At 48.0% G+C, this 19,127-nt stretch overlaps 1 protein-coding gene across 1 annotated transcript in view; it reads left to right on the forward strand.

Moving 5' to 3' along the window:
- Positions 1-19,127, forward strand: part of WDR25 (WD repeat domain 25) — a 192,295-nt gene that overhangs the window by 123,952 nt on the left and 49,216 nt on the right. Inside the window, exon 3 of the mRNA XM_006839527.1 lies at positions 7,299-7,429. Within this exon, the coding sequence (XP_006839590.1) occupies positions 7,299-7,429 (131 nt within the window). The remainder of the gene's footprint in view (positions 1-7,298; positions 7,430-19,127) is intronic.

Here is a 19,127-nt window from a genome sequence, read left to right on the forward strand (position 1 = left end):
GCTCAGCTGTGAGGACGGGGCAGGATCCTGTTCTGGGCTCAGCTGTGAGGACGGGGCAGGATCCTGTTCTGGGCTCAGCTGTGAGGACGGGGCAGAATCCTGTTCTGGGCTCAGCTGTGAGGATGGGGCAGGACCAGGCAGGGTTCGGTTCTGTTGTGCGGACGGTTTGCTATGAGCCAGCGCTGACTTGCTGGCCCCTAACCACAACAGCAGCCGTTGTTTATGTAGGGCTGGAGAACTATCTTACACATATGGTTTCTAATTCTCACTGCAGCCTTGTCACATGGATCCTGCCGCACCGATACCATGTGTGAGGATTGCTGGCTGGTGGCAGTTGCTCAGCTCGAGGGCTCGGCTCCCATGAGTCCTTGACTCTAGCCCGGAAGCCTTCTCAGGGCCCCACCTGCCCAGGATGGCCCCTGAGCCTGACTTAGAAGTTGGTAAAGTCCTTTCTCAGTAACTTTCGGGCAGGGCGCTTACATTTGCAGCTGGCCGAATAGCTCCCAGAAGGTGCATGTAACGATATTGATTTTAGCAAAATGAGTCATGTCTCTACTGACTTGGCACACAAACTCAGTCACCGGGAGCCAACAACATTCGCTTTCCCTTGTCAACATTTTTCCTACATGTTCGTGAGATTGTGTATGTGAGCAAAGAGCTAAGGAGAGGGAAAAGTCACAAGAAATGCGTAAGTGTGTGAGTCATGGTGCAGACAGCTGGGATCAGACCCTCTGAGCTGCCAGCTACCTAGCTGTGAGATGAGGTCTGTGGAGTGACAATGCCCGCTGATCACTCCTGGACTGTGCGTTACCTGGCAGACACATCCTCTGGGTGTGGGTGGGCAGTGAGCTTCCTTCTCTTTCTTGGGGCTTATACTGGGGTCAGCCTATCAGTATACCTCCATCAAATGTATATTCTGTGCCGAAAACTGGGCCAACTGACCACTGTGCAGAACAGAAGGGAATTGGGCCTCGGGGACCTTGAGCCCTGTGTGGCAGTAGGGCCGAGACTGAGCATGGTAGTGGACAGCAGTGTCGCACTGGTCACATGATGGTCATGGCAGGGCAGCTGTGTGTCGTGAGGAGGTAACGTCAAGAAGTAGTTACCTGCCTGGTTACCAGCTGCCTTCTCTTTCTGCTGTTGGTGGTGGGAGGCATTGCCAGTCATAATGGTGCCCAGAGAACACATCGAATTTCTGCGTGCTGTTTTATAAAATGTTTTTTCTTTAATGTCAGTTTATTTTTTATTTGTGTCCTTATTGATTCAAGTTGATAAAGAGGTGATTTTTTTCCCCCCATAACTCTACAAGGGTCTGAACAGTTTTTATAGTTCTTGAGTTCATTTTAACAAGATCAATAAAGACCGGGGTAGTGGATTAAATATTTCAGAACTCAATATCCTATAATGAACCTACAGTGAATAAGTAGAATTTTCTGTGGCAAACAGGTAAACACATAGGCTGGTCTCAAGGTTAAAGCTTACTCAGCAACTAATGGTTATGCTTAAAGCGTCTGATAAACAAGCTGCTCGATTTATGAAAAGGCATCAGGTATGAACAAACATGACAAGAAAGGACCTTCACCTCCAACGTGGCTAATGTTCAAGATGTGTCACTGATAAATATTTTCCAGTCTTTACCCACATCTACTTAATGCAACGGAAAGGCCAGTGTGGTGCCTTCTGTTCTAAAGGCCTCGTGACACACGCTCAAAAATCATTAATCTCTCAAGGTTCCTGTTGTTAAAACGTGCATCACCTGGCTTTAGCTCTTAATTGCTCCAAGGCGGAATTCAATAATTTGGGGCTGCCTCTTTCAGGGTTTAATAGCAGCTTTCTGTTGATTGCTGTGTGCCCTGTAAATTCTGTATATGTCACGGTGCATTTAGCCAGCCATGAGGGCGTAGACTCAGCAGGGGAGGACCACCCAGAGTCCCTCCGCTGCAGGTGGCAGAGCGGGGGTGAGCCAGGTCTATGTGCTCGCAACCCCTCCACTATACCCTCCCACCCCCCACTTGGAGCGTCGCACGAAGTGGCCATGGGTTTGGTCCTCTTTGTGGAGCTAAAGTCCAGTCCTGTCATTGCTGACCTTGCAGAATGTTCCTCTTTGTGTTTTTAATTAAGTTCCTGGGACCTTACAGAAAAGTTAAAACAGTAGTTTGTTTTGAGCCCTTTTAAAAAAGAAAGTTGGTAAAGGACTTGTTATGATAAGGAAAAGTAGGGTAACAGTGGGCCATGGGCTGCCAGAAAAAACAAACAAATCTGTCTTGGAAGATGCACAGCCAGAATGCTCCTTAGAAGCCAGCATGGTGAGATTTGGTCTCATGTCCTTTGGCCATATTATCAGAGGCCAATCCCTGCAGAAGGGCATCCTGCTTGGTAAAGTAGAGGGTCAATGAAGAAGAGGAAGACCCTCAATGAGAAGGATTGGCACAGTGGTTACAATAATGGCTGAAAACCTAGCAATGACTGTGAGGACAGCGTTCCACTGTGTTGGACACGGGGTCACTATGAACTGGAACCCACTTGAGGGCACCGAACAGCACAAGGGGGTGGGGATGAGGAAGAATTCATACACGCAAGTTGTTGGTTTCTGTAATTTTTTTTTTTTTTTTTTTAAGAAGAAAAAGTGCATTCATTGTCTTCTAGCCATGAATGAGTCCCTTTTCTGTGCATCTCTTACTCCCATTGTTGGCACGATGGCACAGTGTATACTGCCGTTTCTGAAACTCAGAATCTGGCTCTGGGCTGTTTCTCCAGCAGATGGAGGGTCTCCGTCCGTTTGGGCTTGGGGACAGGCAGTGAATTTCAAGTGAGGAAGAAGTTGGCCACCAGCCATTCTCTGTAGAAGAGTCAGGGTCACCATCCTGTGGAGAGACTCTGCCTTTCCTTTCTGTTGAGGGGACGTGATGGTCGTCCTCATTCCCAGCCTTCAGAGGACTCTCCACTTACTTAGTCGAAGTGACCACCAGAGGCATATGGCTGAAGGCATGATGCTCATTTCTGGGTGCCACCAGCAGGTGCTGTCCTTGAGTCTTTGAGGTGGGCATGCCGTGCCAGGAACAAGGGGGTGCAGTCCTCGTGCTCAGTTTCCTCTGGCTGGGATCTGGGGGTTTGCAGTTTGCTGACTGGATACATACACCCTAGTCGTTCACTGTGACCACCAGCTGTCCAGTTAAGGGGGGGGGGGGGGGGTTGGCGGGGGAGCTTGGGTTCCAGACAAGTTTCAGGAAAGGCCAACGTCAGCGTGAAGAAACCCAGATTTCTAATGAGAGGACTCCAGTCACCTAGGAGCTGCCATTTACTTGAGCGTGTTGTTTGTCTGTGGCGCTAATGGGCCAGGGTGGGTGGGAGCAGATGCTCAACTAACCTACAGTTGTGCTCACTTCCCTGATGATTGAATCACTGTTTATGATATTTATTAGCAAAACCATATCATCCCAAGAAAGTTCAAGCGTTAGTCAAAAAGTATTGTCACAAACAATCATAGAAAACTTTATAAACAAAAACATCAAAATGTGAAGCTGCTGTTTCTCAATATATCCTCCATTTGGAGCTATGCACTTCTGAAAACAGTGTTTCTGTCTCCTGAACCCTTCTCTGAAGAATTCTGCAGTCTTTGATTTACCCCACATCAAAGTGGCAGCTTGGGAATCTCTGAGACACTCAAATCGTGTTTCTTTAAAATGTGTGTTGAGTTTGAGTACAAAAAGAAATCTGGAGGGGTAATATTAGGGATGTAGGCTGGATGGGGGAAGGTTTGACAATGACATTCTCATAGGGACAGTCCTTGGTACCCTTGGAGAGTTCGTCTTGAAAACTGACATTTTAAATTGTTTTCATCGTTAATGTGATTTTTGTTGCAAAAACTGATCTGCGTGCATCATTATTGTATCTTCCTCCTTATCCTAGCCAAGGTTGGCGGTTCAAACTCAGCAGCCACTCCTCGGAAACCCTATATAGGGTTGCTATGAGTTGGAACTGATTCGATGGCACTCAACAACAACAACAACAACAACCTGGGCATGGAGTCTCTGAGTGGTGCAGACAGTTCAGCGCTAAGCTGCTAAATGTGAAGTTGTAGGGTCAGGTCCATCCAGACTCACCTCAGAAGGAAGGCCTGACCTGGTTTCAGGGTTTCCTGTCTCTTTAGTCTCAGAATTTCAGTGGCTTTTGAACCAACATGTTTAAGATTTGAAAGCGCAATGACTCTGACCAACTTGCAGGATCCACTATTTGATGTATGGGGAAATGGGGCTTTAAGAGTCAGATTCCACAATGTCTTCTTGGTACCTGGAAGGGGAAAACATCTCTCAAGTTGTCAGCAGGGAATGCCTACCATTTAGGTCTGCGACAAGGTTGTGTTCTTTCGCCATACTTATTCAACCTGTATGCTGAGCAAATAATACGAGAAGCTGGGTTCTATGAAGAAAAACGTGGCATCAGGATTGGAGGAAGACTCATTAACAACCTGCGATATGCAGATGATACAACCTTGCATTGGGCAAATCTGCTGCACAGGAACTTTTTTAAGTGTTGAAGAGCAGAGATGTCTGCTTGAGTACTAAAGTGCGCCTGACCCAAGCCATGGTATTTTTAATAATTTCACATGGATGCGAAAGCTGGACAATGAATAAGGAAGATCGTAGAAGAATTGATGCCTTTGAATTGTGGTATTGGAGGAGAATACTAAAAGTGCCATGGGCTGCCAAAAGAACCAATAGATCTGTTTTGGAAGTGCAGCCAGAGTGCTCCTTGTAGGCCAGGATGGCTAAGTTTCGTCTCTCATACTCTGGACATGTTGTCAGGAGGAAACAGTCGCTGGAGAAGGATGTCATGCTGGGTAAGGTGGAGGGTCAGAGAAAAAGAGGAAGACCCGCAATGAGATGGATTGGCCAGGTGGCATCTTTGATGGCATCAAGTGTGGCAGCGGTAGTGAGGTTGGCCCAGGATCGGACATTGTTTAGTTCTGCTGTGCATGGGGTCGCTATGAGTCAGTTCCGACTCGATGGCACCTGACAACAACAACATCTTCAGGAAGGTTTATTGTCCGTTCTGCCAGTGGCTCAGTGACTAAAACAGAAGGTAGAGCTAGACTTTCAGATGAGTGACTCCCCAGAATTCCCTAGGTGTGAGGAAATGCTGGCACATAAGCCTCCCTGTTGCTCTCACTGAAAAGACTACAACGGTATTTCATGATTTGAAACAGGTTTGCCGATACCTTTCTAACATAACACGGAGAGTACATTTGAAAGTATTCTTTTACCTTTCACCTCATCCTTTCAAATGTTCTGTTTCTGATATTTGTTTTAATGGTCATGATCTGTTAGCATGGAGGTGGTGTTGATGGTGCCGTGGAGCCAGTTCCGACTCCTAGTGACCTTGTACAGGGTTTCCAAGACTGTAAATCTTTACGGGAGCAGAAAGCCTCATCTTACTCCCACAGAACAGCTGCTGGATTCAAACTGCTGACCTTGTGGTTAGCAGCCCAAGACACAACCCTTTACGCCACGCGAGCGCCTTTAGTAGCATAGTAATGTATGGAGTCCTGGTGTGGCGCCTGGACGGCTAAATGTAAGGTTGGCAGTTCAGACCCACTAGCTGTCCCTTGGAAACAGTGCAGCTTTGCTGTGAGACAGAACCAGTTCGATGGCACTTCACAACAGTGAGAGCAATGCGTGGTCACGTGTGCCCACGATCGTGTAGCCGGCGCACGACTGGGTAGCCAGCTCTCCTCCTGTTGCACCATCAGGTCACCTCAGTGGCAGCTACCAACCATGACGACACATTCCGTGAGTTACAAACGAGCAGTCCTGTGCTGGTGATTTATCCTTGTGGGTTTATCACCCATGGGGTGCTGTCAGAGCAGTTGGGGCCCCTTCGTTACAAGCTGGTTAGTCTGAGAAGGCACGTGGGGGCCCCAGACCACAGAGCAGGGGTCCTCAAGTAAGCTACCTGGGTTCCCATGGGAGGACACGGTGCTTCCAATCTTGGCTTTGCTTGGCTTCCTCCTTGGCCAATAATTTCACATGCCCCTGAGCTACCCACTGCCTCAGTCCAGGGTGTGTGTGGGTGTCCATGGGTTCAGGTATTCCATGGAAGTCCTTGTCAGTGTTTATTCTAGCACGAGTTCCAGTGGGTAAGGGGGCAGGGGGCACCATGTCCGGTGTGTGAGACCACGTGACCAGGGAGCATGTGGACCCAGTGCGCCTTGATGCTGCCCGGTGGGATTACATGTGAGCAGATCAGAACCGCAGCCAGGGCTCTGGACAGTAGGGGTACGTGTGAGCTGCAGACCCCATGACAGGACTCATGGCCGAAGACTCACAGCTGAGTCTGATCCTCCCCAAACTTACTGAGATCTCTGAAATTTGACAGCGTAGTTCCAAAAGAGCACAGCGATTGAAAAAAACAAAGAAAGAGACCTCTTCACACTGCATATATGTTCACCCAAACATTTGCACATTTGCACAATGCCCACGAGTACTTTGCAACCATTTCAGTGAAGGACAAGAACTGCCCCAGGTGCTGTGGAGTGGGTCTCTCCCTGCCCTGCCCATTCAGTGGCTTGGGCTGCCGAGCTTTTGTGCCTGATCTCTGACTGTTTACTCTGCCCTGTGGTCACCACCTGCCACGCTCTGTAGCAAGTCACCCATCAGCTATTAGAGCTGTGTGATTCCGAGACGGCTGATCCTAAAAGTAAATCACTTTGGAGTTAATCTTGCTTTTGGTCTTTACACTGTCATAGAGACAATCTTCTGTATTAACTGTGCCGCTTTGGAAGAAGGGTTTCTTAATCTCCCTGGGCTTTGCTTTTTCAACTGTGAGGTGGATTTAGGGTTATTGTATGGGTTCAATGAGTGTGTAAGAGCCCATGCAAGATGGCATTCTTGGCTCCCTCTAGCTTAGCTTTGTAGGGCGGGAGTGTTCAGTTCATCCAGAAGGGGAGGCTGGTCAGAAACTGAGGATGAGTGTTGTTGCTGCCGCCGCCATTGTTATACTTCCAGAAAGTTCCACTGGGCCACACTGGGGCCTAGTGAACTGTGTTTGCCCTTGGGCCTCATGCCGGATGACATGCTGTTGTTGCTTTGTTGTTGTTAAATGTCGTTGTGTCTATTCCAATCCCACAAGGGTTTGTGACACTTTAAATCTTCAGGGGGAACAGAAAGCTTCATCTTTCTCCTGAAGAACAGCTGGCAGACTTGATCTTGTGGTTCGCAGTTCAGTGACATCTTAGTTCAAAGGTATTTATTTTGTGGTCTGAATATCTTCTAACCCTCTCTTCTCGTTTTCTGTTGCAGGGACCCAGCTCTTTAGTGGCCAAAGTAACTTTAGAATCACTACCTTGAAATTTCATCCCAAAGACCACAGCCTTTTTATCTGTGGAGGCTTCAGCCCCGAAATCAAAGCTTGGGACATACGGACTGGCAAGGTAAGCAGTTCTCCTCAGCTGGCCTGCCCCTAGACAAGCCCCATGGACAGTCTGAACCATGGGGGCAGACCAGCATCGATATATAGAATCCTTGAGATGGAATAATAATCACTTAATAGTTCATCAGTGCGGTGTGTAATTCTTAGCTGTTTTGAAAAAACGTTCTTGAATTGCTGGACTATTAACACATCATAGGTGCAATTCTGCACAGCATGTTTCTAAAAATATTTACTGAACCTACTGTGTGTAGCTGGTGCTGGATAATATAAAACGTATCAGCCTGGAGCCAGCTGTGGTAATCATGTGAGGATATAGACACATCTGGTATGTGTGCAGTGTGCATGTGTGCCTGAATTTGTGTTGAGTGTGTGTGTGTGCATGGATGTGTAGTTGTATTGTATATGTGCATGAGTGTGAGTTTGTGCTGTGTGTTTATATGGTATGTGTTTGTGTTGTGAGTGTATGTGCATGAGTATATGAGTCTGTGTTGTGTGTGTGTTGTGGGTGTGAGTTTGTGTTGTATGGGTGGGTAAGGGGACATCTTCTCAGTGGGCATGGTGCTGTCTGGTCATGGTCATTTGTCTGGAGAAGTGATTCTTCCCCTCCCCACCTTCACCTCAGTCTGATGTTCCCGCTGCCTCCCCAGCTCAGTCTATGGTAGCTCCATCCTTCTAGTTGTTTAGGGCCAAAAAAGTCCGAGTGCCCCTGTGTCTCTTCTTCCTGTCCAGCCCCATCTCCAGTCCCGGAGCGGGAACCCAGCCACTCCTTTGTCTCCACTGCTGTAGCGCCAGTCGCAGCCTCCCTTGCATGTCCCTGTGAGAAAGGCCACTATTCACTCTGGTCAGAGCCCTCTAGGCTCCCATCTCACAGTGGAAGCCGGGGTCCCTGCATTGCCTCCCCCTGCCCACTGGCCTCCTTGCCTTTCTGTGAGCACATCAGCCCACTCCTGTCTCAGGGCTCTGCTCCAATGTTGCTGCTGCTCCAAGGCCTCCCTGACTCCCCTTGGACCACTGTGGAGCACCCTCAGCATCCTGTGGTCCCTGTGTGTGACATCATCACTTGTTTATTGACTTGTCTGTCTCTGGGCGCATGGCGGGCAGGATTTTGTCGGTTCTGTCGCTGTGGACTTGTCAGTGTGACACACAGCAGGTGGTCACTGAGCCTTTTCAGATTGACTGAATGAGTGTGCAAGCTTGGGACATGCAAGGGGACCGGTTTCATTTGGCCATGTGTGGGGTCCAGGCACTGAGCCAGTGGGCTTTGAACACCCCGTGTTTGGATGAGTAGTGGGAACCATGGTAGGTTTTGAGCAGGGGGGCTGAGCTCAGGAGTGGACAGTGAGCCCCTGGCCCCAGCGGCAGTGACAGGATGAGGGGCATCGATGCTGGCCAGGCTTACCAGGGAAGAGCCAGAGGCCTGGTGCATCTAGGGGCCCAATGACTCTAAGACACCACGTCTTCGAGATCTGAGCAGCACTGGCCTGGTATGAAGGAGGGCAGTTCACACTAGAACCTGTGTGACCTCATCCTTGGAAGACGAAGGCGAGGGTGTCAGAGCGTCTTCCTCCACCATGGTGAGTCTCTAGCACCAGCATCCCACTGGTCCAACACTTGTGGACACCTCTATGCTGGAAAAGGCGTGTGCTAGAATCCAGACTTATACCCACAGTCTCCTGGGTAGCGCCTCCTGGCTGGTTGTTGAAAGGGACTGCTGATTTTGTAGGAGAACCTAAAACAGAGATCCTTCTCTTGAAAGGGAGTCTCCCAGTGGTGCAAATGGGTTTAACATGTTTGACTGCTAATCGGAGTTAAGGCCTGGTGATCTACTTCCGAAGGTCCACTCTTCAGCACGGATCTACTCTGACACGGGGATCGGGACGAGTTGGGGTTGACTGAAGGCAATTGGTTTGGTTTTGGCTTTTGTTTTTCTTCTTTAAAGATGTTGTTTGTTGTTAAGTGCCTTTGAGTTGGTTCAAATTCATAGCAACTCTGTATAGAGTTTCCAAGGAGCAACTGATGAGCTTGAACCGCCAGCCTTGCAGTTCACGCCAAGCTTGCATCCTGTGCATTAACCCACAACATCTCACCAGGACTCCATGGGAAGTTTTGTCCTGAGACTTGCTTGCAGTTCTCTCCAGGTGGGGAAATCAGAGCATAGGTAGAGGTGTTCTTTGACAAATTTCTTTTTACAAAAGTATTTAGAGAAGGGAGAAAAAATTACCTGTAAGGGAAGGGAATGCACTAGACTTGAAACCCCATTAGGACTCGTAACATGGGGCATGGGGTGCGAGTGTATGATGGCCGGATGCGAATGTGCATAAGCTACAGGGTGTGTGGTGCCTCTCACTCATTACCTGGGGGTCGCCCGATTGCCAGCCCTCCCGAGGCCACAGCCCTTAAATTATTTCTAGCCTCACAGACCAAACACGTAAGAAATTACTCACCAAGGATGCCATCTGATTCAAGGTTTGTTAAAAATATCAGCATTTCTCCTAGGGCAGATGCCAGCTGACGCGCTTTGAGAAAGCTGGGGGAGAAACAATTAGAAGCAGATGTTGCTGTGACCAGTATTGGCATGTTCACGAGTCTCCCCGAGCTGATCATGTGTGGATAGGGATTGGGGTCATAGTTGTTTTTACTTCCATTTCACCAGCCTTCCACGCCAGGTCACTGAGCTCCTTCCCTTGACATCAGCCAGGCTCAGGGCTCAGCGCTCTTTCCCTGACAGAGGTGGTCCAGGTGCCTGCTATGGATGGAGGCACGGCTCCCTGCCTGGGCTTTCCCATTCCATCACTCTGCCCTACCTTAGGAACCCAGGGCTCTGTCTGTGCTCAGGGCGCTGTTTGTGGTGCTGATCCTGCAGGCCATACATCCCTGTTCAGTGTAGTTCTGTCTGACTGCCTTTAGGAACAGCAGTAGGAACCACAGGTGGAGGAGGCATCAGAATGGCACACAGTCTTCCCCCTTTAAAATTAAACAGGAGGGCTGCTTTGTTATAAAAGTCATATGTAATTGTTATGAAAAAGTTTGGGCAATATGAGGAAATTAAAATACAGAAAAGGGCTAGGTTGGCCAAACAAAGTTAGAACTTTAATAAGATTTATATCTTTTCCTTTCAGTGTTCTTTCATCTGTATTAAAAAAAAACCCCAACTTGTTTATTATTGTTGTTGTTGGGTGCTGTTGAGTCATGTACGACTCATGGCGGCCCTGTGTAGGGTTTCCAAGGAGCAACTTGTGGGTTTGAACTGCCGACTTCATGGTTAGCAGTCCAGTGGTTCTACAGCGCCACACCAGGACTCCATTGTCGGGACTAGACACAATAAATATGCAACAATTCAGCAGTTTCGACAGGGACAATTCCGTGACAGGGATTCGAGTCTTTGAGTCGCACACTTATTCTCATCCTTCTCTTCTGAGGTATTCTTTCCCTGGACTATAGACTTGGTGGTGGTGGTGGTTATGTGCCATGGAGTCGGTTCTGACTCACAGCGACCCTGTACAGCGTTTCCAAGGCTGTAAATCGTACTGCCCCCTAAAGTTCCTGTCTGATCTTTAGAGATGCTGTTGTCAGTATGATCCCAAATAATTGGTAGGTCTTCAAGGAGCATAATGCTCAGGAAGACATTTCTACTAATTAAACAAAATGATGATTTGAAAGAATCCATGGATATTTTTGGACGGCAGTTTTTTTTAAAAAGTCATTTTTATTATTTTATTTTTAAACACAATTCTGTATTTTGTTGTTTCATATAGCATTATAAGGTATTCCTTGTAGCATGGTAGGATCAGCATTGGGTTGCAAACCATAGGTTGGTGGTTCAAACCCACCGGCTTCTCCTTGACAACCCTGCACAGGGTCGCTATGAATCAGATTCGATTCACTCTATGGCACTTAACCACAGGAACAGCTTTTTTTTCAACAACAACTTTTTAAAAAATGTTTTATTGTGAATTATGTGATAGTTTACATGGGAGAACATTAGTTTTACATTCATCCTATCATATACTGTTTCATTGCCATGGTTACAATCCCCTAACCAACCAAAAGGTATACACTATAAACTTGCACCCTGGTCATCAGCACACAGTCCCTCTACCTCTCTGGGTCTAAAGTCCCCAGCTGCTCCATCGCTCCACGTCATCGTCTCTGCCTCCATCTCTGGCATCACTGCTTCTCTGGGTAGGGTCCCGCTCTCTACTCTTCTCCCTTGATGGTCTCAGGGACCTCTGCTCCTAAACTGAAAAGTTAATCACTCCCCTCCTTGCTACAAAAACCTTTACATTTCCAACCCTCACAAGCAGTCCTGATAACAATTATTCACTATTGTATCACAAGAGACCTATCCACATTCATTTCATCAGTCCCGTCCAGACAGATTGGATACTACTCAGTGGAGATTCTACCTTCCTTCACGCCCTCTGAATCTAGGTTCCCTCTTGAAAGCTTATAAGCCAGTCACTTCTTGCCTTTGTAGATCGCCCCCCCCCCCCATTTTCAACAACAACTTCTTAACGCAAACACCTTGAACAGTTTTCAGTAGCTTTCCTTTGATGCCTCATCCCTCCCAGCTTTGCCCCCAGCACCCAGCAAAGTGCCAGGCATAACGGACACTCAATCAATGCCTGTGTATAGAATGAGTCAGATGGATGGGTACTTTGATTTTTGAAGTCATTTCCCCTATGGGGAAGTTGGGGTATTCTGGTTTTTGTTTTTGTTTTCTCTACTGAAATTACTAGAACTGAAGGGTAGAGATTAAAGCCATGCTGTTGATTCCAGCTCACAGTGACCCTGCAGGACTGAGGACAACTGTACCTTAGGCTTTCTGAGGCTGTCAATCTTCATGGGAAGAGAAGGCCTCGTCTTTCTCCTACTGAGTAGCTGTTGGGTTTGAAATACCCACCTCTGTTAGCAGCCCAATGCTTAACCCACAGTGCCAGAGGTCCAGAAACTACAGCTTGAGGTCAAATCTGGCCTGCTATCTGTTGTTATTGTTTTAAAGTTTTTATTGTGACCTGAGTGATAGTTTACATGGGAGAACATCAGCTTCACACCATCGTTTCATTGCAATGATTACAATCTCCTCCATGCAGCATCATTCTACAGTATTTGCTTATATTGCCCCTATTTTTTTTTTTTTTTTTTTGTAGGGGATAGGTACACAAAAACACTCAGGAATATATAACAATTTAAATAACCAAAAGCCACAAGCGGAAAGTGAACCTCCTGGCTGCCAGCACACAGCCTTTCTCTTTCCATGAGTCTAGAGCCTAGAGCTGCTCCCTCTCTCCATGTCCTTATCTCTGCCTCTATCTCTGGTGTTGCTGCTTCTCTGGATAGGGTCCCACATTCTGCTCATGCTCTTATCCCTTGATTGTCCTAGGGTCCTCTGTTCCTAGACTGTAAGATTAACAACTCCCCCCTTTTTGTTACAAAACTTCTACATTTATAGTTTTATAGTCACAATTAGTCATGATAACAATAACTCACTATTAAATCATAAGAATCTTATCCCCATCTCCTTTCACCAGACCCTTCTAGACAATATAAAAATTATTCAGTGGGGATTCTGCCTTTCCCTGCACACTCTGAAACTAAACTCCCTCTTGAAAACTTGTAAGCCAGTCACTTCATGCCTTTTTAGTCCCCCCATTTTAGGTAGCCAGTGTCTAAGTTGCTCATCCCTATCTACCCTGTATACAGAGGGGATAGGATTGATACTTGATGTGAAGACTCCTTCCCTCTCTGTTGGTATTTTGAGCTCTGGTTTTATAAATAAAGTTTTATTGGCACCCAGCCCCACTCCTTCATTTAGGTATCCTCTATGGCTCCTTTCTCACTCTGTAGTGGCAGCGTCAACAAAGATGTATGGCCCAGAAATCCAAGCCTGTTTGCTGGCAGACTGGCCCCTGGTGTCGATGGATCTGGCTGTACCTGCCTGTCAGCCTGTTGGTTGTTGGGACTGGCCCTCCTGATGTAGCTGACAAGGTGGATGTGTGCCTCCCAGTGGAAACTGGCAGCTCATAGTTGTTGTCAGTTGCTGCTGCATCAGTTCTAACTCAGGGTGACCCCAGGTATGTAGAGTGGGACTGCTCCCAAGGGTCTTCAAGGCTGTGACCTTCCAGAAGCAGATCTTCTGACTTGTCATCAGCCTTTCAACTAGTAGTTGAGCGCTTAACCACTTGTGCCACCAGGGACTCCTATAGTGTGCTCACAGAGACTGACTTTCCCACCGATGGGCCACATCCTTCATTCAGGCATGCAGAAATAGCTCTCTTCCTTGTTACAATCGTCAAACAACTACCAAGATCTACTGTGGGTAAAAGACACTGTGCGAGACGTCTTTGTGCATCCAGTTTCTGCCGTATTTGGGGCTTATTTCTCTAGGGTTGAGTCGGGAACTCTGATGGCTGGGTGAGTAAGCAGTTTGAAGGCAGAGCTTAGGCGCGATGGATGGTCCACTGCGAGGGGGATGAAAGCAGAGGCCAACACCTTGCGCTGGGTCTAGAGAGCAGGCTGTGATGAATAGTGGGGTGGAGATCTTCGAAGCTGCTTACCAGCCAGGCAATTTTATGATTCCTTAAGCCTGCCAAATGGTCAATGTCGGGTTCTAGATTTCTCTGGCCAGTCCAATTCATTACAGCAAATGGGCTGCCTGGCTCCCCTTCCCTCTTTTCCTGGCTGCCCTCTTGAACTTGGGATTGATGGTTGGAGCACATCCCCCTCACTGCAGTGGACTGACTCCATGTCCAGCAGTTCTGTGCAGCAACCAGCCAGCAGGCCTACTCGAACCCTTCTTCCTGCAGCCAGAGTGGCTGTGGGTCTGAACCCTGACCCTCATATTACTGTGGCGCTGCTCTCCAGAAGCCCTGCTGGACCTCCGTGGGCCTGAGCTGCAGGTGGCCTGGGCTCTGTCCTCTGCCCCTTGCTCCCCCTTAACAAACCTCTAGCTTAACAAACCTCTTAGGCAAAGCAGCTCAGCACAGTTCCTCCATTGGCATAATAAAGGGGCCATCTCTACATGTGGGCTTCCCACACCCACCCAGACATGCCAAGCTCAGGGGTCTTGTTTGTATGCAGGTTCTGTGCTAGCAGGTCTGGGACTGGAGGGGCCATAGGAGCCTGTGTTTCTAATAAGCTCTGTTTGCAGTGCACTTTGAGAAGTTGGGTCCACAAGGAACTTGGAGTTTCCTCGTTTTCCTCATGTGAACTCCTGGGCCCTCATCCCTGGTTAGCCTGCCCTGTCTATGATCTCCCCCAGGTATTTCCGGACACACCTTTGACTGTGAGTTTCTTCACCCAACAGGGATTTCTTCACAGCGGCCTTGTGCGTTGTGTGTCCCAGTGTTCCCACGGAGCATGGCCCAGGAGCATGGCCCAGGAGTGGGGGCTTGCTCTTACCAGGAGTGCTCTTGTGGGCCCTTCCCACTGCAGGACACCCACCACTTCAGTGGCATGGGCATCCTGGGGTCTGCTGGCTGGGTGGGTGGAGATAGGTGATTAAAGTTCTAAAAGTATGGCCAGAGACAGGAGGATTGGGGAAGACAGACGTGGCTCCAGGTGAGGTGGGTGATGGGGTGGATGCCGCAGCTCTTGCTTGGTCCTCAGTGTTTGGTAGATGGGGAAGTTTCTAGACTCGCACTGCATAGCCCCAGCCTATGTCCAGCCTGCAGGGGAGCTGTTGACTTGCAGGAGAACACAAGACGTGAACCACCCACCAACACTGTTGGAAATTTTCCAATTTTAAGATTTGCTTGAACATGACTATGTCCTTTGTGTCAGAAGTTCAAACTCACAACAGAAACAACAACAACAACAACCCCATTGTCCTCAGGTCAGTCAATTCTGAGTCATAAGGACCCTGGAGGTCAGAGTAGAGCTGCCCCATCGAGTTTCCTGTTGTTGTTAGGTGACGTTGAAGAGGTTCTGACTCACAGCAACCCTGTGAACATCAGAACGAAACACTGCCCAGTCCTGCCCCAACCTCACAATCATTGCTCTGTTTGAACTTTGAACTCATTACTGCTGCTACTTGTCAGTCCATCTCGTTGGGGTTCTTCCTCTTTTTTGCTGACCTTCTGCTTTACCAAGGTGATGTCCTTCTCCATGGACTGGTCCCTTCTGATCAAATGTCCAAAGTACGTGAGATCAAATCTCACCGTCCTGGCTTCTAAACTGCATTCTCGCTGTACTTCCTCCAAGACAGATTTGTTCTGACAGTCCATGGTGCCAACGCCATAATTCAAAGGCATCAGCTCTTCTTCAGTCTTCCCAATTCATTGTCCAGCTTTCACATACTAAGATGTGATTGAAAATACCAAAGCTTGGGTTAGACACACCTTAGTCTTCAAAGTAACACCTTGATTTTTTAGCATTTTAAAGAGACCTGCCTTGCAGCAGATTTACCCAGTGCAATAACTCATCTGATTTCCTGCCCGCTACCTCCATGGGCATTGAATGTGAATCCAGGTAAAATCTAATCCTGGACAACTGCCATCTTTTCTTCATTTAGCATGATGTTGTTTATGGGCCCAGTTGTGAGGATTTTGTTTTCTTTACATTGAGGTACACGCCATATTGAAGGCTGTTATTGTTAAGTGCCGTTGAGTGGGTTCTGACTCATAGTGACCCTGTATAGGTTTGTGAGAGCAGAGCTGCATCTTTTTCCCATGGAGCGGCTGGTGGTTTGAACCTCCAACCTCATGGTTCATAGTCCAGTACCTACCATTCAAACCCACCAGCTGCTCCATGGGAGAAAAACGAGGTATTCTGCTCCCATAGGGATTTAAAACCCCAGACAACCTGGGGAGCAGTTCTACCCATAGTCCTATTGTTGTTGTTGTTGTTAATTGCCGTTGAGTCAGTTCCAACCCATAGCGATCCTGTATATGATTTCTGAGGAGTGGCTGGTGAGCTTGAACTGCCAACCTTGTGGTTCAAACTGACCTTAAAATCCAGCACATTAACCCACAGTGTTGTACCAGGACTCAGGGTCACTATAAGTTGGAATGGGCTTGAAGGCAGTGCCCTAGCAGGCTGTAAACTCTCCAGGGGAGGGATTGTACCTTACTTATTTGCAGCTGTTTTCCCTCAGCCCTACACAGTATGGAGCACAGAAAGTCTCTGTCGTTGCTTCCCTTCTGCTTCACAGCGACCCTAGAGGACAAAGTAGAGCTTTCCCACACAGTTCCTGAGGCTGTCACCTTTATAGAAGCAGACTGCCTGCCTCATCTTTCTCCGGCAGAGCAGCTGGTGGCCTTGAACTGCTGCGTCCATTGGCACCCATTTGTTTCTGACTCATCGTGTCCCTAAAGGACAGAGTGAAACTGCCCAAAGCTGTCACCCATGTTTATCTCGCAGAGCCCCGGTGGGTTCTAACCAGCAGCCTTTTGTCTGACCATCAAGCACTTAAGCACTGTGCCACTAAGGCTTTTTGAGCACACAGTAAGCTCTCAGAAAGCAATTCATGCAAATGACGAATGGCCTTAAACAATACCAATTTTTAAAACCTCCTGTAATTAGCGCAGCTGGTAGAGGCCCAATTCCTTCACTTGTCACCTCCTGTCCCTGCTGCTGGCATCGTGAGTTGTAAAGGAGGGGAACGTAAGAACTGGTAGTGTTGCTGCTGACCTGAGCCACCAGGAACCCAAGTCTCTGGGCAGCGACTTGGCCTTTTAGAAACTTGCAGGTGATGCTGCTGCCCAGCCGGGTTGGGGAGCAGGTTCCGGATGCCAGGTTTGCATCTGTGATGAGCATTCTGAGTGGGTTGTAAGCATTTCTCTGGGGGAAATTTACATCCCATGGAGGTGGCTGCGTGGAAGTCTAGGTGGCTTGTCCGACGAGGTTCCAAGTGCCATTCGTTTTCATGGCATGGTAGGCAGATTGCTTATTGCCCTAATGAGGTTTTGATTACTCTCCATTTGTCTCTTTCATCCATTTTATATTAAAAAGCACTTTTATTTGGGTTCTCTGTACTTTCTGCAGTTCTAAGTTTTACCTAAAACTAAACTTTCTGTACAGATGAGGGTAGGAGGCTAAAGGAGGCTGGGCAGTGGGGCTGGAGGACAGTGCTGTCTCCACCTGCGTGTGGCTCCTGGCTTCCCCTTGTCTGTCCCCATCTTCCAAGTAGGTGTGTGGTGCGGGGTCCCTTCTAGCAGGCAGTTCTGGCACCAGCTTGAATGTTTCCAGCAGACACTGCACACGGCAGTTTATACTAACTCCAGCTGCTCCACCCTCCCAGCAGGCCTGGCCGGGGTGCTGGGTGCAGGCAGGACCCCTGAGGCCCACACAGATGCGAGCCCAGGCAGTGACCACTCAGCCCGTTGGCGGCTTGACTCCAGGATCATTGCAGACCCTTGTCTGTGAGTTGCTGTGTGTTCTGCTCTCAGAACGGCCTGCCTGGGGTATCCCTGCATGTACGCTGTGCCCAGTGCCTAGGGCCTTAGAGATACAACCCAATACCCTGTGAGGTAACCTCATTTCATAGGCAAGGAAGGGTTCGGCTTAACTAAGGGCATTGGAACCGCTTGGGTCTTACAGTGAATTCTCCCTCTCCTTGTTGCAGAAAGAGGACACATTTCATTTACCCCCCTCACAGACTTTTACGAGCCCCCCGAGTCCCCACCACAGACACACCAGGCACTGTGCCAGAGCACTGGGAGCAACAACATCCCATTAGCCATGTCCTAGCCCTTAGGGCACGAGATTACAAGGTGTGTGGAAGGTGTGGATTGGAAGCAACTTGACAGCACTTAATGACAGCCACAACAAGACAAACATAACAAGGGCATCAAGCCCATGATTCACTGCGTACTGTGTGGCATTGTGACAGACCAGTGGTGGTCAGAACATTACAGCAACTCACAAGCCACCACAGTACGACAAAGATGTTTACCAGTGCTTTATTGACTACGCAAAGACTTTCGATTGTGTGGATCATGACAAGATATGGACAACATTGAGAAGTATGAGTATTTCTGAACTCTTAATTGTGCTCATGAGGCATCGATACATGGACCAACAGGCAATTGTTCGAACAGAACATTGGAACACTGAATGGTTTAAAATTAAGAAAGGTGTGCAACAGGGTTGTATTCTTTTACCATACTTGTTCATCTTGTATGCTGAGCAAATTATCTGAGAAGCTGGGTTCTATGAAGAAAAATGTGACATCAGAATTGGAGGAAGACTCATTAACAACCTGAGATATGCAGATGATACAACCTTGCTTGCTGAAAGTGAGGAGGACTTAAAACATTTACTGATGAAGATCAAAGAGCACAGCCTTTGGTATGGATTACATCTCAATGTCAAGAAAACAAAAATCAATTGAGAAAAGATTGAAGTTGTCAACGACTTCATTCTTCTTGGATCAACTATCAACACTCAAGGAGCTCTGGTACCGTAGTGGTTACGAATTGGGCTGCTAGCCTCAAGGTCGGCAGTTCGAAACTACCAGCTATTCCGTGGAAGAAAGATGAGGCTTTCTGCTCCTGTAAAGATTTGCAGCCTTGGAAACCTTGTGAAGGGTCACTATGAGTCGGAAACAACTCCACAGTACTCAACAGCAATCAGCACTCATGGAAGCAGCAGCCAAGAAATCAAATGACGTATTGCATTAGGCACATCTACTGCACAAGACCTTTTGAAAGTATTGAAGAGCAAAGATGTCAGTTTCAGGACTAAGGTGCGCCTGACCC

The sequence above is a fragment of the Chrysochloris asiatica genome, unplaced genomic scaffold (assembly GCF_000296735.1).
Source record: "Chrysochloris asiatica unplaced genomic scaffold, ChrAsi1.0 scaffold00025, whole genome shotgun sequence".
Lineage (NCBI taxonomy): Eukaryota > Metazoa > Chordata > Mammalia > Afrosoricida > Chrysochloridae > Chrysochloris > Chrysochloris asiatica.